This window comes from Microcaecilia unicolor, chromosome 5 (assembly GCF_901765095.1).
Source record: "Microcaecilia unicolor chromosome 5, aMicUni1.1, whole genome shotgun sequence".
NCBI lineage: Eukaryota > Metazoa > Chordata > Amphibia > Gymnophiona > Siphonopidae > Microcaecilia > Microcaecilia unicolor.
The window spans coordinates 268,304,255-268,332,153 of NC_044035.1; the positions used below are offsets into that span (position 1 = coordinate 268,304,255).

At 41.7% G+C, this 27,899-nt stretch overlaps 1 protein-coding gene across 1 annotated transcript in view; it reads right to left on the reverse strand.

Annotated features, from left to right (window-relative positions):
- The window catches only part of LOC115471339 (SH2 domain-containing protein 1B-like), a 75,293-nt gene extending 48,821 nt beyond the window's left edge, over positions 1-26,472 (reverse strand). Inside the window, exon 1 of the mRNA XM_030205040.1 lies at positions 26,339-26,472. Coding sequence (XP_030060900.1) covers positions 26,339-26,472 — 134 coding nt within the window. The remainder of the gene's footprint in view (positions 1-26,338) is intronic.
- Between the last annotated feature and the right edge of the window lie 1,427 nt (positions 26,473-27,899).

Genomic DNA, 27,899 nt, shown 5'->3' on the forward strand with positions numbered 1-27,899 from the left:
CTCCTCCACTCCATGGATCAGAGCAGGGAGACAATGCATAAAATGAGGCTAATACTTAACAAATTGGTCCCAGATATTCAGTGCCTGTGCATGGATATGGTCCAGTGTTGATTATCTGGGGCTAATTTTGCCGCCGGCAGTCAGTGTTTATTAAAACACTGACGCCACAGGCTGAATATCTACCAGTAAATTTGTAAATAATAATTTGATTTCTGTGAACTTAAGTTCCATCATTCACTAATTTACATATTTTATTGCATTGCTGTGACAGTGTGGTAGTAGCCAAGTTTAGTGCCTAATTTTTTTTTCATTATGATAGACTGAAATCTTTGGCAGCCTGTTTGAGACCATCATAAGAATTGTTCTAGATAATATTATGTACGGACATTTGAAACCACATAGATTTCATCTCAAGAATACACTTGGAAGCATTTTCAACAAGGGATATACAGTGCACTCCATTTAAATACACGTCAGATAAGCGCATGCTCTGTTTAACTGCATGCCGTACTTTGGTCCTGTTTTTGGCACCATCAATTTCTATGCGGACAAACTTTGTTGTAGCACACCACTGATAAGTGCAAGATTCGCTTATATGCATGGTTCAAGACCGCTCCTCTGCAGGAAAGACTCTGCATAAGTGCGCGCATGGAATATGGAAGCCAATTGGCATGTGACAACCAACGGGATTCAAATTTATTGCCTCTTTAAGTGCTATAGGCAGAATAAGCAAAAGAATGTTGTTAGAGCATACACCGGGGTCATCGTCGTCGTCGCAGTGGAACTCTAAGACTTTAACACTGGCTGAACGAATAGAAGTTCTTAAAAAATTAGAAAACAAACAAAATCAAGCATCTATTGCTAAAGAATATGGTGTCAATCCCAGTCAAATTTCACGTGTCTTGACGCAGAAAGACCAGCTTCTGGAAGACTGGGAAAACAATACAAATCCACAACGGAAACAAAAACGGGCGGGAAAAGCTGAGGAGGTAGAAGGTGCTCTTCTTCGGTGCTTTTCTCGAATCAGGAGCAGACAGTTTCCTGTCAGTGGTCCACTGCTTATGGAGAATTCTAACCAGCTAGCTGAAAGTCTTGGACTAACTGAATTCAAAGCCACTGTTGGATGGTTGGAAAGATGGAAGGAGAGGAACAGCATAAACAGAGGCGTAGCCAGGTTTTGATCTCAGGGGGAGCAGACTTTTATAAAATAGGCGCCGGTTGGGGTCAGCTAGACAGCAGTGTCTGTGTTGTTGCTCAAGGGCTGTTGCGGGCACTGATTAATGCAGGCTGTCTCTGTTGCGTCCTGCCTACAAGGAAACAGTAAGTTACATCTTGAGACAGGATGCAGAAGAGGTCCCTGGACTGTTCAGAGCAGGCAACCTGTCTTCTTAACTACCTAGCACACACATTTATTCCACTGCTAGACACCTCGTTAACATTAGAGTAGCCATACTGGGTCAGACCAATGGTCCATCTAATCCCATTATCCTGTTTCCAACAGTGGCCAACCCAGGTCACAAGCACCTGGCAGAATCCCAAATTGTGACAACATTCCACGATAACAATCTAATACAGAATAGGGAGCCACAAAAGAAAAAAAAAAGAACAAAAATTGAAATAGAGACCCCCTCCTCTCTGCCCAAGGAAGCCAGACTCTATAAACAGTGCAATACTGGTAAAAAAGGAACGGAAATGCATTTTCTCCTGTACTTTGTAAAAAAAAAATGTACCTTTTACAAAACAGGTATTTGTATTTTCAAATGTAAGCCACATTTAATCTGACTTTGCTTGGGATAATGTGTGATATAAATGTGTAAAAAAAATCCTTTATCCTCCACTTTTTAAGACACTACCTATCCTGCTGGATAGAGATGGCACAAGGAAAGCAAGTTTGGTCCAGTGAAGACTAATTCAAAATATCCTGTTCCTTAGATGGGCCCTAGTATTACCATTATTAAAAACGCGACCATACCATGCCTCTGTGGCTATGTTCCACTAATGTTAAACTAGCCGTTAAGCACATTAAAAACGGGCGAGATTTGTAATTCTCACCTCCATGTCCAGCAAACCTCCTCTCTCCCCTGCCCTCCCCTCCCCTGATGCATGTCCAGCAACCCTGCTCTCTCCTCTGCCCTCCCCCCATGTCCAGCAGCCCTCCTGTATCCTCTGGCCTCCCCCCCCCCCCCCCCATTCACCAACCCTGCTCTCTCCCATGCCCTCCTCCCATATCCAGCAACCCTCCTCTTTCCCTTGGCCTCCCCCCATGTCCAGCAACCGTGCTCTCTCCCCTGCCCTCCCCTCCCCTCCATCGATCCTTGTCCAGCAACCGTGCTCTCTCCCCTGCCCTCCCCCCCATGTCCAGCAGCCCTCCTGTCTCCCCTGGCCTCACCCCATATCCAGCAACCCTCCTCTTTCCCTTGGCCTCCCCCTCCACCCTGCTCTCTCCCCTGCCCTCCCCCCATGTCCAGCAACCCTCCTCTCTGCCCTGCTGTCTCCCCATGTCCAGCTACCCTCCTCGCTGCCGCTCCCTCCCCCCTCCGTGCCGGGCCCCCTGCACTGACATGAGAGTGCCTCTCACCTCCGTGTGAAAGCACTGCAGGCAGCAGCAGATCACTCTGCTGCTGCCTGCAGTACTTCCACACGGAGGTGAGAGGCGCTCTCATGTCAGTGCAGGAGGCCCAATTCGGAGGGGAGCAGCGGCGACGACTTCAGGGATTGGGGGGGGTTGGAGGTTGGTGCGCTGGCGATGTTCTTCCTTCGTCTCCGGGCTCCAGCGGCAACGGCAGCGTCCGTTTCCCTCTCTGTTCCGCCCTCTGACGTCATCACGTCTTGACGCGAGGGCAGGACAGAGAGGGAAGTATCTACTGTGCATTTGCAGGTGAGTCGGTCACTTGCCATTTATATTTCTTGAAAGGATTTCTTGAAAGGATTATATAAACGTAGGATGCAAGACTAGGGATTCAAATATACATTTATTTATTCAATATCACAATTCCTCATGCACAGCCACAAAACAACTTTTTAGGGTGGATAGTGTTCCTTTTATTATCAACCAGATAGAGATAAGAGTTTTCAGTTTTGGCACAGTCATCACAAGCAAAAAATATAAGAAAACCAATGAACTGCATTAGGGGCTTATAGCCCATTTATGTTTAAACAAAAGAGATCTGATGAAACAAAATATTTCTTTTTATTTTGACTTATAAAACCACTTGCCCCTGAAACACTTTCAAAACAGAACAATCTATTTGTGTATCTAAAAGAAAGTTCTACAAAATAGATGATGTGATTCCATGTGCCCCAATGAAAGGAGAGTTTAATTCTACTTCCATCTAATTTCAATATATTCTATCACCTTTAAAACACCAGGCTTCCCAAGGCAGATTACAGCACAGTTAAGATGAACCCATCAGGAAACAGGATATCCTCACTGAAATATGGACATCTGTATTGTATAGAACAAGAAAGGTGAAGAAAAATTAGCTCAACTGAGTTTATAATTTCGGTTTCTACTGGCTACAATATTTTTGAAGCTGTTTTAGTGATATTCAATTGTTATTTCTTTTCTCCTCCCACTTTAAAGGCACTGCCTATCTAACTGAAACAACTTTAGACTTGCTACAGATGGACCAACAATAAAAAATGACAAGGTGGAGGCAGCAGCTCATAAGTTTGCTTGCTTTGTTTCGAGTGAACGGCAATGACGGCTGCGTGGGGGAGTGGAAACAGATTAACCAAACCGGCTTCCTTGCTTAGAATGGACTAGATAGGCTCACTTCCACTCCTATTAAAACCTCCTTGGGCAGCTCTTTCTCCCTTCTCCGCCCCCTCCCCGAGTCTTACATCTTTCGTGTTTCGCCCACAGCCTCTCTATAGTCCGCGTGGTCATTTTCAGTGTCCTGAAGTGTTCTCCATCCGGCACCGGCAATTCAGAGAGTCAGACTTCTTGCCAGCGTCGGGGCCTCTCCTCAGACGCGTCCCGCCTACTGTAATGCAAAGTCCTGTTTTCCGCAGAGGTGGGACACGCCTGAGGAGAGGCCCCGACCCTGGCAAGAAGGCTGACTATCTGAATCGCCGGTGCCAGATGGATAATGCTTCAGGGCTGGAAAAACGGCCACACAGATGGGAGAGGCAGAAGAGACAGGAGAAGCTCACACGGGAGGTGAGAGGAAGGAGGTAGAGAACGATATTGGCATGTGGCAGCGGCGCATAGGTGACATTCTTTCTAAAAGTCTGTTTAGGGGAGCAACCGCTCCCCCTGCGCCCCCCCCTAGCTACGCCACTGAGCATAAAATTCAAGAAACAGCATGGTGAGAAACAAGACGCTGATGACTTTGGTGTTGAAAATTGGGTTGTTTCAGTTCTTCCTACCATCTTGAACGAGTTTGCACCGCTTGACATTTTCAATGCTGATGAAAATGGTCTCTACTGGCGAGCGATTCCTGATGGAACACTTGCATTCAAACATGCCGAAACTACTGTACTGGAGGTAAAACATCGAAGGACCGACTGACGATCCTCCTTTGCTGTAATATGGATGGGAGTGAGAAGTTGGAACCCCTCGTCATTGGAAAGAGCAAACAACCCCATTGCTTCAAGAAAGTTAAGCGACTTCCTGTGTCATACGAGGCTAACACAAATTCATGGATGACTGGGGAAATTTGGAAGCAGTGGCTAAAGAAGTTAGACACTAGAATGTGGGCACAAAAGCGTCAGATTTTGCTGCTTTGTGATAATTGTGCTGCACACAGGGATGATGTCAGGCTGTCTAACATCAAGGTGGTCTTCCTGCCACCAAACACTACCTCTCTGATCCAACCTATGGATCAGGGCATAATAGCCAATTTCAAAAAACATTATCGGGCTGTAGTGCTACATCATCTGATGAGGGTTATGGATGACCAGATTGGCAAGGATAAACGTGCTGTTGAACTGGCTCGTAATCTATCACTGTTGGATTCCCTACATATGCAGAAAGAAGCCTGGAATCATGTTACACAGACAACCATTGTGAACTGCTTCAAGCGGGCAAGCTTTGTTAAGGATGTGGAGAGGGACGAAACAGATGCAGCTGTTGCACACGTGTCAGATGAAGAGATTATTGACATACCAGCCGGTGTTACTGAAGAGGAGTTCCATTGCTACGTAGCTGTTGATTATGATCTACAAACAGCTGAAGACAGCACTGATATCGAGATATGCGCCTACACGCAGGCAACAATGGCTGATGATGGAACAGATGAAGAAATGAGCAGCGAGGCCCATGCTGATGAAATTCAACAACCTCCTCCTGTCACTTTTGCAAAAGTGCTGGAGAGTCTCAACACCGTGCGGGCCTATCTGGAGGCCACTGGATGTCAGTGCTATGACAGTTTTTCAGTGGCATACCAAGGAGGGGGCGGTAGGGGCTGTCCGCCACGGGTGCACACCGCTGGGGGGGGTGCCGCGCGCCTGTTGGCTCCGAGTCCGCTCGTTCCCTCCCTGCTGCTCCCTCTGCACGGAACAGGTTACTTCCTGTTCTGGGGCAGAGGGAGCAGCAGCCAGGGAACGAGTGGACTCGGAGCTAACAGGCGCGCGGCACCCCCCCAGCAGGTAAAAATGAACCCGGGGGGGTGTAATTTCGCTGAGGGGGGGCTGCGCTGCACCCGGGGGGAGGGGGCGCATCGGCGATCCGCCCCGGGTGTCAGCCAGCCTAGGAACGCCACTGTAGTTTTTACCGTCTGGCAGATGTAGTCTATGGAACTCGCAGACCCAAGAGTGTACAGATTACTTCAAGTAAAGCCTAATGTCAGTTAACTGAGACTATATACTGTATGTATAATAATAAACAGTACTGTACATATGTTTATCAGATGTCAATCTTCTTTGGGTCACAACTGTTAAGTGCACGCTCTAGTTAACTGCATACATTTCTTTGGTCCCAGACCGTTGCACTTAAGCGGATTGCACTGTATATATATATATATATATATATATATATATTTTAATGAGAACTCAATAATATAGTATCTCAATGTACAAAAGAATCCCATTTATCTTTGAACCAAATCAACTGTGGTAGTGCTACCTCACACTATAAGAAGAAGAAATAAGAGATTAAGTTCAGTTTCATTTTCTTTGAACAAGTGATGATGATTACAGATGGAAAAACATTTACACAAGATTTTAAAGATAGTTTCTATGAATCAAGTAACCACACTGATAGCCATTTCCTGCTGTCTGTAACATTATTTATTTTTACATTTCTATCTCACATTTTCAAATGTAGATTCTTTCAATGTATCTTACAAATAAAACTAATTCTTACATAGTAATATGTTAATTTAGAACAAACCTCTTACTCTGTTCATAACTATATCTTTTGCAATATAATGTAAGCCACATTGAGCCTGCAAATAGGTGGGAAAATGTGGGGTGCAAATGTAGCAAATAAATAAATAGAATTGTTACATTTGATGAAATGATCTGTTTCTGTGGTAGAGAGTTGAGAGTGTTATTTGCTTGTTTGTGAGAAACGGTGGTGTAATAAGTCTAGCTTTTTAATGGAGGCATTTGAGTTGGTGGCTAGTGGCCTGTTCAAGAAAGAGAAGATTGAGTTCAGAATAGTGGCAAAGATCAAGTTAATAAGGTACATTCTGGTTCACATGTTTGGCTTGGTGATCCCCCGAGTCTCTGTAGGATAGAAGGGAGAGTCCCTGTTGGAACCCTGATGTCATTTCCTGGTTAGTGGGAAAAATGTTACAATAGAAGCCCACATTTCCAGAGCACAGTCTAATCAAGAACAGTCACTACAGGACTCTGATACACCCCAAAACAGCTGTGAATAGGAACACATAATGGCTTCAATAAAAATACTACTACTACTACTAATACTCCTACTGCTTGCAATCAGCACCCATTCCCTTCTACACAGAGACAAAAAGACAATCTCTGTAATCAAACAAAGCAGTAGGAGACTGAAAAACCACACAGGAGATGAGGCAAATCACAACAAAAAAAGTATGTCTGTCCCTGTCAGAGAACCAGTGTAATAAGGGAAACAAGAAATACCGGAACAAATATAGCGACTTCAACCAAAGACAACTGACTAAGATAACACTAGAACCAATACTCGGGGAAAGTTATCTATCCATCCCCATATGCTACATTAACGCAAGATTAAAGGCAGAAATCATAAAAGACTGGATTGAAGAAGAAAAATGAGGACTAATCCTTATCACAGAAACATGGCTACGCTCGAAAGAGGACCCAATCTTAATAGTTATGCCCCCAGGTTACAAAATATCACATTGAATCAGAGAAAAGAAAAGGGGAGGAGGAATAGCAGTACTATACAGAGACAGTATAGCTCTACACCTAGAAATAACTGCTCTCAAAATAACCGATGAATCACTAATGGGCGATCTTTAAGTTATCCTATTTTATAGACCACTGGGTGAGGGTGATCTTTACGTTACCCTATTTTATAGACCACCAGGCAACTGGAAGGAGTCCCAACAGGACTTTATGGACTTCATCTCAAACACCTTTGTGACATATTCCAATACAATACTTATTGGGGACATCAATGTACACGGACGACAGGAATGATGAAAGCACCAGAGAATGTAGAGCAATACTAAAAGTGTGGGATTTCAGTCATCTAACAGTAACAAAGACTCACTAAAAAGGGCATGCACTCGACTTACTAGCCTACAGATTTAATACCAGTCAAAACCTACAAATGGGAGACTACAATTGTGGAGAAATACAATGGTCAGATCATCACAGACTACATTTCACACTTCATTAGAAATAAACCTCGTCACATATAAAGAAAGCACCAACCCCATATGAAACCAAGGGCAAGATCAACGGAAAAGAGTTCTGGGATAAAATCCTATCTAATACTAGAAACCGACCAACTGGAACCACAGAATTTCTCACAACCTGGAACGAACAATGTAAATCCATACTAGATGAAATCATCCCAGTAATAAAGAAGATGAAATGAAGAACCAAAACATCTCCTTGGTTCAACGAAGATTTAAAGAACCTGAAAAGCCACTGCACAAAATGAGAATTATGGATCAAGCACAAAACAGATGAGACAAATCTGGAATTTCTGGAATTGAAAAAAGCAATAAAAACCTACAAAATGAGTATAAGACATGCAAAATAGAACCGCTACAGAAAACAACTAGGAACAGACAACAGAAACACAAATTACCTATACAGAATAGTAAACAACCTACTTGACACAAATCCAGTGGCATCACATAATGAACTGACCCCATCTGAGCATGATCTTGCAAAGTTCTTCGATAATAAGATGGCAGACCTACGAAAAGGGCTAAGAAATCTAGACACATACATAGAGGAAATGGAAGCGCAGCACGAAGGATTAACATTCACCCTTCCCACATTTGACATCATTAATCAGGCTGTAAAAAAATACTCAACAGCATTCTGGTTGCTAGATGACTGCCCTAACTATCTGATGAATGAAGCCTCTGTACATTTCATAGACCAAATCTGATCTCACACATCATACATGCTAACCAATGGCTTATTTCCATCAAAAAAGAGCATAGTTCTCACTCCAATGATCCCAAAGAATACTCAAAAGAGTAAAAGCAAAATCTCAAACAACAGACCAGTGAAATCCTCACCTCTTATGACCAAGGTCATGGAAGGCCAAGTAGCTAAACAGCTTATGGACTACCCCAACAACTTCTCCATACTCCATGACTCACAATCAGGATTTCGGCCACAATACAGCACAGAAACAGTACTAATGCTATTAGCCAATTTCAAAAGGGAGATCAGCAAAGGCAAAAAAATCCTACAATACAATTCAACATGTCATGCGCCTTTGACATGGTCAATCACAAAATCCTTCTCAGTCTTTTTAATAATAAAAAATTTTCACAAGAAAAAGAGTTTGAGCCCTTTCCCCTAGTAAGCCTTTTGTTATCAGATAATGTTATCAGATATTTTTTCTCCGATAGGGTCATCCTCTTCTGCTCGACATAGGGCATCTGCATTATGGTGTTCCTTGCCTGCTTGATGTTGCATTTTAAAGTGGTAGGTTTGGAGAGCTATATATCGCTGATAGTCGGAGGCTGGAATTCTTCATTTGCCCTAACCACCCTAATGGGGCATTATCGGCAATGAGAAGGAAAGACCTTCCTGTCAATTAATATCGTAAAGCTTCCACTGCCCAATGAATAGGCATTCCTTTTAGAATGTGGCATGTTTACACTCATGGGGTAGTAGTTTTCTGCTTAATTATAGCACTGGGTGCTCCTCGCTATTAAGGTCCTGAGACAGGACAGTGCTTACGCCACATTCAGAGGCATATGTCTGTAATATGAATTGTCTAGCAAAATCTATGTCTTGGAGAACCGACTCATGGCACAGATTGTCCTGAAGGAGCTGAAAAGCTTAACTTTCAAAAGGCCCCCATGATAATTATTAGGCTGATTCTGCTTTAACATGTCTGTTAGGGCAGCTGATTTATCTGTAAACTCGTGTATAAATTTACAATAGTATCCTACTAGATCTAGAGTAGAGAGGTGTGGTAGCCGTGTTAGTCCACTTTTAAAGGTAATCAATAGAAATAAAACAAAATAAAACATGGAAAAGAAAATAAGATGATACCTTTTTTATTGGACATAAGGTGGGAAAATGTGGGATACAAATGTAACAAATAAATAAATAACTTAATACATTTCTTGATTAGCTTTCAAAGGTTGCCCTTCTTCGTCAGATCGGAAATAAGCAAATGTTGGTAGATGACAGTATATATAAGTGAAACATCGAAGCATTTCAATGACAGTCTAACAGGATGGGGGTGGATAGGTGAGAGACAGGAAGAGTTGGGTGGATGAGGGACAGGGAGATATGCATGGAGACTGTAAAGTGCTGCCCAAGATGTCACGCCTGTGGGGCAGCACTTTACAAAACCAGAACACTCTACCCGTGATTTCATGGTAAGAATCCTGAAAGGGAACTTTAAAACAATACAGGAACGTAAGACCTTTGACGTCAGAATGATTAAATATTTTGACACCCACCAGACAGGACTTAACAAAGATCTGGGTTTTCTAGCCCATTATAAACCATAAAATTGTACTACTTTGTCACCCTCCTGTCTCCATGCATATCTCCCTATCCCTCATCCACCCGACTCTTCCTGTTTCTCACCTATCCACCCTCATCCTGTTAGACTGTCACTGAAATGCTTTGATGTTTCACTTATATATACTGTCATCTACCAACATTTGCTTATTTCCGATCTGACGAAGAAGGGCAACCTTCGAAAGCTAATCAAGAAATGTATTCTTATGTCCAATAAAAAAAGGTATCATCTTATTCTCTTTTCCATGTTTTATTTTGTTTTATTTCTATTGATTACTACTAGATCTATAAATTACATAATTGCTTCTTAGTTTGTGGTCTCAGAAAATTTTGGATACTTTCCACTTTATTAATCAATGGCCTGTTCCTGTTCTTCCCTATTAGGTACCCTAGGTATCTAACCTCAGTCGGTCCTATCGAGCATTTCTTTGGGTTTACAGTTAGGCCAGCTTTTCCTAAAACTGCTAAAACCTATCTAAGATGTTGGACATGATCATTCCATGATTTACTAAAAATTACAATATCATCCATGTAAGCCGCAGCATATGTTTGATTCCGTAGGATCACGTCAACTAACTGTTGGCATATTGATGCAGCGCTATGGAGTCTAAAAGGCATGTGAGTGAATTGGTGCAGACCCCCAGGGGTACTAAAAGCAGTTTTAGCCTTCGATTGCTCCGTTAAGGGGATCTGCCAGTATCCTTTGGTTAGATCTAAGGTAGACAGGTAACTGTCTGTACCTAGCTGATCTTACAGTTCATAAATTTGAGGCATAGGGTAGGCATCAAATTGTGAGATGACATTAACCTGACAAAAATCTATGCAAAAGCACTGTGTTCCATCAGGCTTAAGGACAAGTATTATAGGGCTTGACCAGGGACTCTTAGACGGCTCTATAACTCCTAACTCTAGCATTTATTTTACCTGCTCTTGTATTTCCTTCCTTTTCGCCTCAGGTAAATGGTAAGGGAGTTGTTTTACAACTCTACCTGGAGGAATAATAATTTGTGTTCTAATATATGGGTATGCCCTGACCTGGCCTAGGGGAAACTACATTCTGGAATTCCATAAGAATGTTTTCCACCTCCTTGCTTTGCCAAGCTGTTAATTCCTTCCCCATCTCTACAGTCTCTGTTTTCCTCAGGTCACTCACTTGTGGCCCCCAATCATCTTCCCTGTGTTCCCTACAAAGGGCAATCCATACCTCCCGTTCCTTCCATGGTTTAATAGATTTATGTGAAAGATTTGCCTTTTCTCGTTCTTATTCTGAACTTAATAAGAAAAGGGGCCCATTTGGCGCTTAACTGTCATGGGACCCTTCCACTGGGCCAAGAATTTGTGGAGAGAGGAGGGTATTAATACTAGTACTAAGTCTCCCTCTTTTAATTCCCTCCTTTGGGACCTAGCATCATAGTATGTTTTTTGTTTCTTCTGCTTCAAGTTGTCACTCGCTACTTTGGTTATTTGGCGTAACTTCTCCTTAAGTCCATCCAAATAGGATATGACATTTATGGGGTGTAATTCTTCTCCTATTATTTTCTCCTTCATAATGTCCAATATTCTCCTAGGAACCCTCCCATACAGGAGTTCAAAAGGGGAAACCCCTAGAGAAGCCTGCGTCTGTCCCCCACAGCACAATATGAAAGGTAATAGCTGATCCCAGTCATTTCCTAGGAGTGGAGGAGTAGCCTAGTGGTTAGTGCAGCGGACTTTGCTCCTGGGGAACTGGGCTTGATTCCCACTGCAGCTCCTTGTGACTGTGGGCAAGTCACTTAACCCTCCATTGCTCCAGGTACAAAATAAGTACTTGTATATATGTAAACCGCTTTGAATGTAGTTGCAAAACACCACAGAAAGGCAGTATATCAAGTCCCATTTCCATTTCCCATCTCCCTTGCTTCAATGTGAGCTTTTATACACCCCCGCTCCTCCCCAGGAAGCTTTTCCCCCACTGGGAGGTACCCTCAGGGTTTTTTTGGATTATTCTTCCCCATTCTGTCATCCCACCCTCCTCCTGGTTTAAGTGAGTCTTGGTGCCCTCTACTGGGGGAAGACTTAATTGCACTGAATTTTCTACACATACCTTTCTCCCCTGAAATAAGAAAAAAAGGGACTGGGCCTAGGGAGGTTTCTCCTTGTGTTCCAATTTCCCTCTTACACTATATGTGTGTGGCAGCATGGGGTGTGGGTTTCCTTGGGTCCTGATTGCACTCATGGGTTATTTATAGTTTGCTCATTTTGATTGGTGGGGCAGGTTGGGGATTGGTATGATGTGGTCTTTCTGTTTTTTTTGTGTGTGTCGCGCAGTTTGTCTTCCTGTGCCTGTGTTCCCAGGTGTCCTTAAAGTGTGCCTGGGTGAACAGGCTGTGCAGCCAAGTCTACTTCCTCAGTGTGTGTTATTATTGGAGTGTTTAAAAAAAAAATTGTAATTGTAACCTTCTGTCCTTTACCGCCCATTTTATTTACCACTCTGTCCTTTGCATTGCCCGTTCAACTGTTAACATGCCCCTCCACCTCACCTCCTCTAGATTTCATCTCCTGCACAGGCTTTCAATCCCGCCATCAGCATGGGCAGTTAGCTTGTCCTTCCCTTTTACCTCTGCCTTCAGATCTTACATTTCAGCTGGATAGCACACTCAAGTGCTTTCCCTTGCTGCAGGACATGTGAATAAAGGCTGGGTCTTTACTCGGACAGCATACAAGTTGGGAAGCCCCACCAGGGCTCAGTAGTGTGGTGGCAGCTGCATGCCAGTAAGATTTTGGGTGCCAGTGGGGCTTCGGTGCACTGGGGTTGCGAGGGGAGAAACTGTGTCCGCCGTGGAGCGGGTTAAATGGACAGTTCTCTCAATGGAAGAGGTCAAATAGTGAAGTACCACAGGGATCTGTACTGGGACTGATGCTTTTTAATATCTTTATAAATGATTTGAATGGGAACAATGAGCGAGGTGTTCTAATTTGCAGATGATATTATTCAAAATTATTCAAAGTTGTTAAACTGCATGTGCACTTTGAGAAATTGCAGGAGGACCTTGGAAGACTGGGCATCCAAATGGCAGATAAAAATTTTAATGTGGACAAGTGCAAAGTGACCCATTTTGGGAAGGATAACCAAAATTCTAGGTACTGTGAGGGGGTTTAAAGAACACTGCCCCTCACCTTTAAGAACAGTCCCTCAGGTAGTGTGAGCCACCTTAAATTCACTAGTCCCACCCAGGAAGTGAGATGGGAGGAAAGGACAGGAACCAGGAAGTATAAAAGGCAGGGCCAGAGTTGGGTTAAGGAGGCCCAGGGAAGGAAGAACTGAAGCCCCAGCCTATGCAATCACAAGCCAGTGTTTTGGGCCCTGTTAGCCACAGACCCATGCTAAGAATTTTTCCTCTCTAAAGATAAAAGACTCTACCTTTGTTCCTAGGTCTGTGAAGTAACAGGCCTCAGATTTGATAATAAAGTGTGTTCTATCATTATTCTAAAAGCACTGATGTTATACTTGTATTTTAAGAGGAAGAATGAAAGAGGACATCGCTGTTCTCAAACTGGAGTATAAATACTACTAGAATGGATGATGGGACTGTTGAATTGTTTCAGAGCACAACTAATGGTGTAGTCTAAGTTATTCAATGTGAGAGACATTGCAGTGTGGATGTTCAGTATCTGCCTTTTTGGTATCCTGGAGCAATTTTCTATCCCATGACCCTATATAAATAAATAATTGTGAACTGAGTGAAAGCTCATAATGTGGCTTTATCTAGGCAGCCACCAAGAGGGGCCCTGTGTGCAGGAAAATCCCACATTAAAACACACTAAGCCCAGATTTCAGCATACTTTAGTAAAGGGCCCTAGAGTGACTAGACCCCCGGATTACAAAAGGCTATCATAATGCCTCCATATTGTTCTATGATGCAACTGTATCTCTTAGTATTGTGGGCAGTTCTGGTCACCATATCAAAAATATATAGCAGAATTAGAAAATGTACAGAGAAAGGTGACCAAAATTATTAAGGGGACAATTCCTCTCATATGAGGAAAAGTTTAAGAGGTTAGGGCTCTTCTGCTAGGAAAGAGATGGCTGAGGGGAGATATGATACAGGCCTAAGTGGAATAGAACAGGTAAATGTGAATCGATTGTTTACTCTTTCAAAAAACTGATATGTCTAGGGGATATGTCAAAGTTGTATAGTAATACATTTAAAATAAAAAGAAAATACTTTTTCACTCAGTATAGAAACATGACACAGATAAAAGGCATATGGCCTATCCAGTCTGCCCATCCATACCATCCATCTACTCCTCTCCCTAAGAGATCCCACGTGCTTGTCTCACACTTTCTTGAATTCAGATATAGCCTTTGTCTCCACTAACCCCACAGGAGGTCATTCCATGTATCCACCACCCTTTCCATAAAAAAGTATTTTCTCAGATTACTCCTGAGACTAAAACCTTTTAATGCCATCCTATGCCCTCTCATTCCAGAGTTTTCTTTCAGTTGAAAGAAACTCGCCTCCTGTGAATTTATGCCACGGAGATATTTATATGCCTCTATGCTCTGAACTCTTTGCCAGTGGATGTGGTAAAAAAACAAAAAAGCAAAAAAAGATTTGGACAAGTTCCTGGAGGTAAAGTCCATAAACGGTTATTAAGGTAGACCCAGGGAAAGCTACTGTATATCCCTGGGGTAAGTAGCATTGAATCTTGCTACTTTTCGGGATTCTGCCAGGTACTGGTGACCTGGGCTGGCAACTATTAGAAACAGGACACTGGGCTAGATGGTCTTTTGGTCTGACCTCATTTGTCAATTCTTATGTTCTTATGAGATCCTGAAAATTCAGTTGGCTGGGTGTGCCTCAAAGACGGGTCAAGAACCACCGATGCAGAGGAAGATTTGTGCTTCAATGGCAAGAATAGAGTGTGGGCAAAGTAAGCATAGACAGTTTTCAAAGCCATTTTCTCAGGTAAATTGACCCTTGTAAAAATTACTTTCTTCTGCCAGCAAAAAGTATATGCAGACTTTCATAGCTTGCAGAGACTATCCTGTGGATGTGTTCAGTTTGTTGGTATATAATAGCATTTATGCATTCAATTTTCAAAACAAATGCACACAATTTTGCTCCTTCTCAGCCACTTGCACAAATTACAGGTGCAAAGTACATGTGCATACCTTATGTTAATTTTCAAGAGAAACTACTTGGGTAGATTCTCTTTGTGGTAAAAGTGCCCACATACTTTGTAACAGCCTGGGTTATTTGAAAATTGTTCCCAGAGAGAAAGGGTCCAGCTATTTACATGCAGAAAAGCCCTACTGACAAGGGCCATCCACCCCTGTGGGCATGAGCATCATGTCTGGGATGGAGACAGGTGGTTAAGGGAAGCCTTATGGAGATTTCATTAACATAGATAGAGAGATAAGCCATTTAGAGTGTTCTACTACTACTACTACTATTTATCATTTCTATAGCGCTACAAGGCATACGCAGCGTGTACACCATACACAAAAAAGACAGTCCCTGCTCAAAGAGCTTACAATCTAGATAAGACAGGAAACCAGACAGAACAATTAAGGGTAAAGGCTCTGCTCCAGCTTTTACAAAAATTGTAAGAAGGGCATTAAATATGAACCAGAGACAAATCTTACTGGTAAAATGGTCACAGTTTAATAATAATAAAGTAACAAATCAATATCTTCAGTACCCTGAACCATGAAATAACTGTCCCTCACATAATCCACATGCAGTGCCAGTGCAAGCTAGGGTCCATAGCCACTGTAGATTCACAGGTAACCTGCCCTAGTGAGCTAAGTCCCCAGTCTGCTTTCTCAATCTCTGCTTCTTGTCTCAAGGTCAGCACCTGCCATGAAACTTAGGAGCTGCCAATGATGCATTCTACCTGAGGCATAATTCCCTCCCATGCAATGACCGTGTCTTGGCTGCCATCTTTCTCTGTGTCCTCCTCCTGTCTGGCTTAGATGCTCTGTCACAGACTCAAGATAGTATGGCAAGCTGTGGGTCCCCCACCTAATCAAACTGGGCCTATTACTAATGAGCAGAAAGGGACTCAAATACTTCCTAAATTGTTACGGTGATGATCCTGTGCAGTATCTGACAGGTGTAAAATCCTTCCAAAAATAACCTGGAATGCAGTTAGTGCTTCATTTGTGCCAAATTTATTTGCCCCCAAAGCCGCAATTCCATATGCCCATCTGTCAGTTTACATTTTTCAGCCCCATCTTTCAAAGTCTGGAGTCAGTCTTGGTACAATGTCAAACCAAATCAGACATGTGCTAGGAAAACTTGTTTCCAATTCAGCAAGGTCTCCTTTAATGATGCTAATTGTTAACAGAATATATTTCCCAAGTCATTACCTCTGAAATGTATTATTATAACACTAGAATATGCTGAGGAAGCCAACTGGTGATTTATATGAGGGAGTAAGTGTTCCCACTGCATAATGCTCTTGGTCATTCATATAACTTACACTTCTCTGTTAGCAAGATTCAGATTTGTGCCCAGGAGGTATCACTCTGCTCTCCTTCAATCCAGACTGACCTTGATGATTTAAAAAAAAAAAAAACATCCAAGGGAAAAATGCATAAAAACAAGCCATTGGGATGTATGGGAGACCAGCATAAATAAATTAAATAGATTATATTGTAATGTTCTTGCTGCTGGCTTCTTGTCATGTACTCCCCCCCCCCCCCCCCTCCACTAGGAAGCTGAATATCATCCAGGATCCACATAGATACTTCTAGCTACTCCCAACATCTTGACATTCCGGTCTGCCTTCCCTCCCTCCAACCCCTGGAAGCACATCTTGCCCCTCCCTTCCTCCTACCTCCCAGAACAGAAAGACCCCTACCCCCCCTCAGAATCTGTCTCCCCCCCCCCCCCAATTGTGGCAGGCTTACTTGCCTGATTGCTGGTGGTCTAGTGGGAAATTGGGAAGGAGTGATGTCTATTCGGTCCTGCCCAGTGTTGCTGCCTCCTTAAGATGGCTGCTGCGACCTCTAGTGGCAGCCTCGTGGTACTTCGAAGTACCACAAGACTGCTGCTGGATAGTGTGGCAGCCATTTTAAGCAGGCAGCCACTCTGAGCAGAAGTGGACACCACTCATACCAGTTTCCCTACTAGACCACCAGGAATCGGGCAGGTAACCCTGCCATGATCCCAGGGGGCGCTTAATATTCCAGGGGATGGGAGGTGAGGGGTGGAAAGGAGGGAGGGGGATACTGCAGGGGGGCATGATATGCTTCTAGGGGAGGGGGATGACACCTCTTCAGGCCAGGACCCAGAAGTTAACTGGGCACCGGTCGATATTCACACTGGTGCTCAGTTAACTCTGCATAAAGTTAGAGGCATGGGTGGTTAAAGGGGACATTCAGCTGTACTATCTGATTAATTGCTACTGAATATCCCTGGATAACCCTACACAAGTGATTTAAATGGCCAGAAGCCATTAGTATTTAATCATCAAGACACACACAATTTTTACATTCATAAAATCTGTCAAGACACATTAAAAACAATAAACACTCAACACACCAACATGACAAAGGGAAAAAAAATACATCTCCGACTAGAAATCCAACTCAGGAAAATGCAGAAGTTCAATAGATGTTAATAATTTTATAGTATGTAAATTCCAAGCACACTATGAGGGCAATTCTATAACTGAGCACCTCTCTTTAGGTGCCCCAAAGACATGAGGTGAGAGCTTATTTTAGAATGGAATCTGTGCACCCAATTTCTGATATAGAATATTAGCATAACCCGGCATGTCTTACATTTATATACATGCAGTCAGGGGCAGCCCGACCATTAGGCCACCTGAGGCGGGGGCCTCAGGCGGCACTCTTCGGGGAGTAGCAACTCCCCCTTCCTTCCTCCACCCCTTTCACAGCATTTACCTGTTTTTTCATCATGCTTCAAAAACCAGTGGCGGCAGCGATTCCCATAGGTAAACGTTGTGAACGGAGTGGAGGAAGGAAGGGGGTGGCATCTCAGCCCAGGAGGGGGCAGGGGGCAGCATCTCGGTCCGGGGGGGAGGGAGCTGCATCTTAGCTCCGCCTCAGACAGCATCTTGCTTTCAGCCACCCCTGCCTGCAGTTACTTCAGCCATAAAGCTGGCATAACTGCAGTCATGTAAATGCAGCAGAGATGCACATAACTTCCAGTATTCTGTAAGTTATGTGCACAAGTGGGAGACAGGCTCATATCCCATCATGCTCCATTCATGTGCATGCCCCCATGCATTTATGTGCTATGCCACTTACGTGCACCCTTATAGAATAGCACTTTGGCACCCTGCTAGCATGCTCCCCTGGATTCTATAAATGGCACTCAAATTTGTGCATTCATATTAGGGTGCAAGCCCAATTTGTGTATGCAATTTAATAGCGTAATGAACCAATTAGCGCCAATAATTGGGCGCTAACAAACAACTATTGGTGTTAATGGACAACAATTTGGATTTGCACACAGATCTTGCTATTTGCTATTCTGTAAATATGCGCATACAAATTTTTAGTACGTAACTGAAAAGAGGGCACGGCCATAGGAGGGACATGGGTAGGTCAGGGATGTTCACTAAAGCAGCATGCAGTATTATAGAATTCGGGGAATCCACACCTAATTTATGTGCAAGGATTTACACCAGGTTTCTGTTGGTGTAAATCCTCACGCCCAAAAGTTGGGTGTAGATCCCAGTGCTATGCAGTATTCTATAAATGGCGCACAACTCGGAGCACCATTTATAGAATAGCACTCAGTGTTCATTTTTTTATGGCAGCCAAATTTGGGTGCTATTTACTGAATTTAGTCCTATGTGGGTAAACTTACCCAGAAAAGTTCTAATATTCTTTAAATTGACCTGTGCAAGGGGCACATAAATTTGGGTGTCCAGTCTTTTTTCTTAGGTAGACACATTTCACTGTATAGTTCATCAACAGAAAAAATGCTTCAGTAATTAGCAAACATCCAGTCAATCTGCAATCCAGCATCCTTAATCTCCTGGTCTATTGTTTTGCTGGAGGCTACCTTTTGAGAGAATTGTTTCTGTGGAACACCAATCATGTTTCTTTGAACAATGCTACTGTTTGTTGTTTTTAATGTGTGTTCTAAAGGTTTTTATGATTGTAAAAATTATGTATGTCTTGTGTGACAAAGTAGTAACCAGGGCTTGTCTCAAGAGTGGGGAACAGCCTACTACACGTCCCAGAAGGCATTGAGAGCACCAGCTGAAAACCTGGAGTGGTGTTGCCTTAATGGAATAGGAGCCTGCACTTCCAAAGACTTCCTCTAGAGGACAGGGATCTGGTGAAACAGCCCTTAGGACTAAGACTCTCCACAAAGGAGAAGGTAGATAGGGGAACGCTACCCATTTTGGAGGCCAGGGGAAGTCCTAGAGACACAGGATAGGGTAGGAGTGGATAAATATGTCCTGCTATAATATGTTCCACCAGTGTCATTTACTTCTTCTGTTAAAGGCCTGGTTGAAAAGCTAAGCTTTCACCTACTTCCTGAAATAGATATAGTCTTGTGTTAAGTGAAACCTTTCAGGGAGTGCTTTCCAGAGCGTGGGGGCTACTCCGGAGAAGGCTCGCTTGCGGGTATCACATCGTTTTTTGTGGGTTCTGGAGGGCTCATATTTTCCATCACTAGTGTACCAATTAGAGTGGGATATGGGCCTGGGTCCCCTTCTCTACAGTCCACTGCACTGACCACTAGGCTACTCCAGGGACCTGCTTGCTGCTCTAGTAGGACTGGACATAACATCTGAAGGTGTCACAGAGGCTAGAATGTAGTTTTTTTCACAGCTTTGGGGGGGGGGGGGTGAGAGGGGGGTTAATGACCATTGGGGGAGTAAGGGGGTTGTTTATGCCATAATACCTTTAGTGGTCAGTTGGTCATTTAGGGCACCTTTTGGTCACTTAGTTGTGAGTGGCTTAATTTTGGCTCTAGACATTTTCATTTAGTTCCATTATTGCAGAAAAACTGCTATGTTTTACTGCCACCCATGTCCTGTCCAAAACATGCCCCTTTGAAATTTGGACAAATTGTAGAGCAAAAATTCTAAAATTGGGGTGTTGAAAATTGCAACTTGGACATTTTTGAGAGAAAAATGTCCTCCTGCGACCTTGCTTTTTGGATGTTTTTCTCTTTTGCAAATGAGCCCCGAAACTTTTGAAAATGAAAGTTACCCCTCCAAAATTTATAGCCTTTATCTCAGTTTTATAACGCCACTTTTGGTACCTTTTTGCTCAGCGAGTCACATATGTTTTCACCCAGTGCTTGGGTAGACTTTGGAACTCATTGCTGGATGATGTGGTAAAAGGAGTTAGCATATCTGAGTTTAAGAGAGTGTGATACTGTGAGCAAGGGTGGGCCTTCACAATAAGAGCCAGACAAGGTTGTAAACATGAAAACAAGTGCTTTATTAACGTAAACCTAAGGCCTGTTACTTCACAGACCTAGGAACAAAAGTAAAATCTCTTATCTTCAGAGGGGGAAAAAGTCCTAGCATGGGTCTATGGCTACCAGGGTCCAAACCACAGTCTATGGCCTATGACTGCCACACCCCAAACACAGTTTGTAGTTTCTCTCTTTCTCTCTTGGGATTTCCAGGTCTGGCTCTAACCAGACCTCAGAACAAGGCTCGCAAGACTTCAAATAAAAGGTTGTCTTACTTCAGCTAGGTCACAGCAGCTAGATGTATTTAGTAAAGGCGTAGACTGGGACTTCAGTTCTTCCTTCCCTGGGCCTCCTTAACCCCACGCTGGCCCTGCCTTTTATACTCCCTGGTTCCTGTCCATTCAGCTCCACCCTTCCCGCTGCACTTCCTCCCTGGACGGGACTAGTGGGTTTAAGGTGGCTCAGCCTACCTGAGGGATTATTCTTAAGGGTGAAGGACAGTGTTCTATAAAGCCCCTCACAGGGAGGTTTGGATAAATTGCTGAAGGAAAATATAAAATGATATTAGTGCAGAACTGGGAAAGCCACTGCTTTTCCCTGGGGTAAGTAGCATGAAGGCTATCTGCAGTTGGGGATCCTAGTTCCAGGTAGTTGTGACATGGACGGGCCACTGTTGGAAGCAGGATACTGGGTTTGATGGACCTTTGGTCTGACACTATATTGCAATTCTTATGTTCTACTGTTCTTATATAACAAAGCACCTATATGCTCGCAATAATGCCTATTCAAATAGGCATTACTGGGTTTGGAAAATGGGCAAAGCAGGGGTGGAATGGATACTTAAGCATATATTTTTATAAAATACACACCTTCATGCCAACTCCTGGTGGCACATGTACGAACAAACTTATACCTGCGGGAACTTCTGGGTAGGCCCTTTGATAAAGGCAGATATGCTGTGCCGGTTTGATACAGACAGGCATCCTATTATTAAAATTACGTTTCATGAGTCTATTTGCTACTGATCTACTGTGGAAAAATAAAACCTTTGAGCTGCTTGCATGTTACTGTAGGAACATTCCTCAGCTCATGTCTGTTCAATTTACTTCTTTGGACCTGTTTTTAACAGCGCATGAAATGCAAAACCTCATATTGTGTCCTTCCTGAGACATTGATGATTTCTGTGGTATTATTGTTTGTAATTTTCTCCCTAATTCTATAAAAGTTGCCAAAAATTGCATGTGGAAATGTGGGCGTGTGCTCAATTTATGCATGCAATTTAATTGAATAATGAGCCAATTAGAGCCAATAATTGGCTTTTCAACAGGCAATTATTGACACTAAATTTGAATCAATTAAGACTACTACTACTACTTATCATGCTTATTGCTCTACTAGACATATGCAGTGCTGTACACTGAACATGTAAGAGATAGTCCCTGCTCAATAGAGCTAACAATCTAATCAAGACAGACAGGACAAATAAGCGATAAGGGAATTACTTAAGGTGGGAATGATACAACAGACATGGGTGCTTAACAAGTGAATAGGAGTTAGGAGTCAAAAGCAGCCTCAAAAAGGGGGGCTTTTAGCCTAGATTTGAAGACGGCCAGAGCTGGAGCTTGACGTTCTGACTCAGGAAGTCTATTCCAGGCATGTGGCTCATCTGCAAGTTCTATACCAAGATTACCAACAAAATGCTTCTGGACTGACTGAAATGAGGTTTACAGTCACTGAAGCATTTTGCTGGTAGCCCCATTCCCAAAATTGTGTCAAGAATTGAGATATTTCTGTGGGTCCTATTACTTCATGAACATACAACTCATCATTTTTATTCATATGTATATATATTTATTATTTATTGCATTTGTACCCCACATTATCCCACCTTTTTGCAGGCTCAATGTGGCTTACAGGGTGTTAATATGAAAAAGTCATTACATAATCTTAGATACAGTCGGTAATAATCTGGAGGTAGAAGAGGAATAAGTTAGAAGGTGTTAGGTAAGGTCGTGTGAGGGGTGTTTTAAAGCATTTGGGTGGTGTAAGGAGTGATTTGTTTCATTAAGGATTATTTTTGTAGGCCTTGTTGAAGAGATGTGTCTTCATAGATTTGCGAAAGCTGGTTAAGTTGACCATGGTTTTCAGGGCCATGGGTAGTGTGTTCCATATCTGGGTACTTTTGTACGCAAAGGTAGTAGCGTATGCCTGTTTGTATTTAATTCCTTTACAGCTGGGGAAGTTCAAATGGAGATAACATGTGATGTATCCCCTCATTACTTTTAATCCCTGATCACATGAGATAATATGATCTGCAAAGTCCAGGGACAATTTTTGGATTTATTTAAAAGTAATTTATTGCATGCCTATCCTCTGTTTAAAAGTAAGGAACAAATTCATACCCATGATCTCCATATACACATAACACAAGACAACTTAAAGAAAAACTTTTAATATGCTATTACCAATAGCACATTTGCTTCTCAAATACAAATCACCTGAAGCCTGATCATATTCAATCCACCACTCTCCCATTCAAATGCTTGTATTAAAGGCAACTTCTTTAATTATTTCTGGAAACCACATGTATTATCCAAGAATAAGCCTCTTCCATTCAGATGGGGCCACCACTGAAAACACCCTCTTGTGTGTCTCAACCAAATGCAAATGGCAAACTGATGAGATATGCAACATATAAGTCCCCTCTGAGTGAAGATTTGGAAGGCTTGTAAGTCTTCAGCACAGTTTTAAGGTATTATGGAGTATCACTGCCTAAAATCTGGTGGTCCAAAGTCAACACATACCAAAACTCTGGCAACCACTACAAAAATCTTAAATTACGGCTAATATGATTGAATTTCTGTATTTCTGTGAGTGCAGATGCTGCTGTATTTAGTACAAACGGTAGACATCCTAACATACAGGCAAGCAAGCCTAAATAAAGCACATTGCAGTAGGCTAGTCTCACTAAAATAAAGTTTTCAAAACAGTCTGAAACTCACCCTAATTCAACACATATTTAAGTCTCCACAATAATTGAAGCCTAAAGAAAGATGATCTCATGACCTCCATAATCTGAGGTTTCACTGACCATCAGGAGCAATGTAGTTGGGATAAAAAAAATACTACCTGTACATTATGAACCTTATAGGGCAATATTCAAAACAGCCTGGATTACTATAAAGTCTGCAGGTACTTTTTACCCAAGGTCTTTGTGCCAGCTTTAAAAGTAACAGTACACACAATTTCAGTGTAAAAATTGCTCAAGGAAAAACTACCCACAGATTTATACCTAGTTTTTCTGCACATACTTTTTCTGGCTAAAACACCACACGTGGTTTTGGAAATACAAAACTACAGGCATCGTTACCTCCTCTGCCCCACAAACACCTCCATGAAAAAGTTAACGTATATACTTTTTGAGACATGCATTTTAAAGTGATGCACATATTTTTACCAACACATTAGTGGGTAATTTTCAAGAAGCCGTTTAACCCATTTAAATAGCTGTGTACATGGGTAAATGGCTTTTGAAAATTGCTAAAACACCATAAAGAGCAAACAGGGATATGCAAAAAATATAAAATGAAAATTCAGCTATATTCAATACCCACAAATAATTGATGTATGTATTTTTAATTAATGTATGTATTTTTAATTAGAGGAAAAGCCTCAAAATCTAGAGGAACACTCTATCATTGATAATATCAACATAAGGAGGTCCTCTAAATCATCATAGGCAAAAACCTCTTTTAAATATGGCTAATATGCTCAAAATACTTTTCAAAAAAATATATATACCGTGTGAAATTCACTAATCGGTTACTTATCTTTTTATAACAGTCAACAGACACCATCCACGGACTGTTATAAAAAGATAAGTAACCGATTAGTGAATTTCACACGTTATATATATTTTTTGAAAAGTATTTTGAGCATATTAGCCATATTTAAAAGAGGTTTTTGCCTATGATGATTTAGAGGACCTCCTTATGTTGATATTATCAACGATAGAGTGTTCCTCTAGATTTTGAGGCTTTTCCTCTCTTTTTGAAAATTGCTCTCACAATAGCCTATACAAAGGGGGCATGTTGGTAATCATTACCTGTTGATAGTGTTAAGTGATGTTTTAAGACATTGGTGTTACTGCTGTTTTCATAGTTTATCTTGCTGATTGGTTTGCTGCTACATATTGCTTTACTGTGTGATTGCTTTATTTATTTAAAAAATCATCTATCCTGCACCATCTACAATTCTGTATGGCTTACAAACCAACGTACACAATCTTTCAAAAACAAAAAGACATAAAATCATAAAAACTTAGAATTAAAATTCCATTGTCCAAATGCCTCATCATCTCAAAGTTAGAACTTAAGAAAAAAGCTTGTTGAAAAAGTAATTATTGATACAATCTGTTGTAAATGCTGTGGCAAGGAATTCAAAAACTTTGGGCCAACAATCATAAAGATCAAATCTCTATAAATATTCAATCTGACTTGTCTAAGAGAAGGCATATCAAGAAAACCTTGCCCCAATGATCTAAAATTTCGTAAGTGTTTTGAGTGCCTAGATGTTAATATAAAACCAACAACAATCGTAAACATAAGACTACTTTCACTTCAGCTTTGTTGGACAAGCAGTATATAAGAATAAAAATTGTTACAAAACGTTATTGTTCCTTTTGTATTCTACAGAAAGTAGCCTTGATACAGGCGGCACTACTGAAATGTGGGCATGTCAAATTTTTATTTTGACTGAGTTTATCAAACAATGAAAAAATATTTTGCCTCTCATATTTCAGAACATTTTTTTATTTACATGATTAAATTTTGTAAGCACTCTTCAGTTTTATTTCTTTGAGTTCATATATTTTTTTAATTAATTTCAACAAAAACAATAACCAAGTTCAACAAATAACAAGCAATGGACCAAAACCAAAGAAAGCAAAACAGTGAAGTTACATATTAGCAACATACAAATCCAAAACATTCATTCTCTCCTGAACCAAAGAGTGTTTCACAAATACAGCCTCTTCATATTTATGATTTAAGATATTGCAGTTTTATTTCTATGGTTTTCATATCAGATTGAAATGAATCATTTATTCTGTCCATTATTTCTGCCGCTTTTTGCGTTTCTGTCTCAGTTTGATCTCAGAGCCTACAAAGACACCATTTTTCCGCAGGCATGATACAGCTACCAGAACTGTGAACTAATGAAAGAAATATTTGGATCTCTTTATATATAGTCTAAGATGAAACTGAAAATGTATAGAAAGGTGCCAGGCTTACTGCAGCACTGTGTATTTAAAAACAATTAGAGATCACTTCATAACACTGCCCTGATCTTGGAAATGAAATTTGCAGCCTTCAGGTTTTCTCTGAAGACCTTCTCACACGGCCAGTGGAGCAAATGTTGAAACTCATTCAGTGACCTGGTGGCTCATTATCCCGTCCTTATCACTGCTCCTGTCATACTTCACTTCTAAAATATGCCCTCACTGTACAATTGACTGAAACTCAAGTGGAAAGAAACATTGTAAGATTCAGTGTCTGTTTAGATGTTTATCTTTTGTGTATGAGGGTTATTAGCCTTAAACTAGTGATTGCCATAACATGAGCAGATGCAGTCCCCCCAACTTTTACCTCCCCCCTCCCCTAACACACAAATCATGTGTTATTTAAAAATTACCAAATATCTACTGCTTAGAGTATTGAAAAAAATGTTTCTCTTATCTTTGATATGTAGTTCCTCAAGGGCTAAATTTTCTTTTATTACAGTGTAAAATTGAAAAAGAAGGTAAGGGGTCTACTCACAGGACACAGAGGCAGATGACTCCAGGCAGAGACTCGCTGTTTCTTAATAAAAAACTGCCGTTTTTTCCTTTCTGGATTAATAAATCTTCACAAGCTTTCATGCTTAAGCTTTCATAATAAAATGGCAGATCCATGAAGGATATATGAATAATCTGGAACGTAATTCAAGTGAAGGTGTGGGAGAGAGGCACCTGGCATTAAAATGATTCCTTAGGAGCAAAATGGTTGGTGTACATTAATGCCCCATGGCGATCATTAAATATTTATTCCATGCATGCCAGTGTAAGGTTATGACTTTAATGCAAACCTAGTAAGGCTTGTGAGAAAATTTGACAGGTTCTGTATGGGAGGTTTATTAGCCACAGTACAGGAAACATGAAATGACCACTATTCTCACGGCTTGTGCTACAACGGAAGAGCATGTGCTCTGTCAGCCCAGATGTGTCCTGAGAAACTGAAATTGCTAATGGCATTGTTATTTCAGTGATAAACATTACAGTGATTCTGTGTCCACTTCCTCATTAATAATGTGTTATGGCCAAAAAAGGTGCTGTGTCTCAGCCTTCATATGGAAGTTCCTTCTTTCACTTCAAAATATTGTGGAAAACATTAAAAATAAAATAGAAAGAAGGAGAAATTGCATCTTACCTCCTTATTTTCTTTCCAACATAATCCAGATGCATGTGTTTATGCTTCCCTACCAGTAGATGGAGACAGAGAAACACAGGTTTGATGGCTTCACCTTATGAGGGATCCTATGCAGCCTTCACTCTCTTAGTACTTCAGTAATAAAGAACAAAGACCAAAAAAAACTGTACTCTACTCTGCTCCCCTCCAACAAGAGGGTCTTTGAACCCTTTGAATTGATCAGAGTTTACATCTCCAAGCCCAGAGCTCTGCACGATTACATAGTAACATAGTAAATGACAGTAGATAAAGACCTGCATGTTCCGTCCAGTCTGCCAAACAATCATATTCATTATCAAATCGTTATTGAATCAACAATCCAATAACATTATTACAACATCTTATTTGCTTCTACTGTACAATGTCTTTCCCTCCCCTACTGAGATATACAGGACCCGATATGAATGTGGTATAAAAAAATACACATACTTGATCCTGATCTGTCCTTATCATTTTCATGGTTTAGACCTTAAAGGAGTCTGCCCTGCACTGGCCCTACTTCCCAATACTGGAGTTGCCGTTGAAACCCACTGTAGCCCATCCTGATCTGTCTTGCCATATATGGGATTGTGAGGGATTGAGTGACCTTTTGACCTTTTTACCACCCGCTGTCTGTATTTTATGATGAGTTCAAGCCTTCTAGTCACTCACATGACCACATATTGTGATAGTGGTGGGATTCTTTTGTGTCTCTGCAGAAGAGACAGTCCATGTATCTTCAGGTATTGTAGCCTCAGTATAGCTGGGGGGGTGGGGGGGGGAGGAGTCTGTATAAAGGCTAAGGAGATTAGCTCTGCCTTAGAGAACTTAGGGAAAATAAGAGTTATCATTGGCCAAGCAGGTGTTCTTTTCTTTGGGGTTTTGGGAAAAGTGT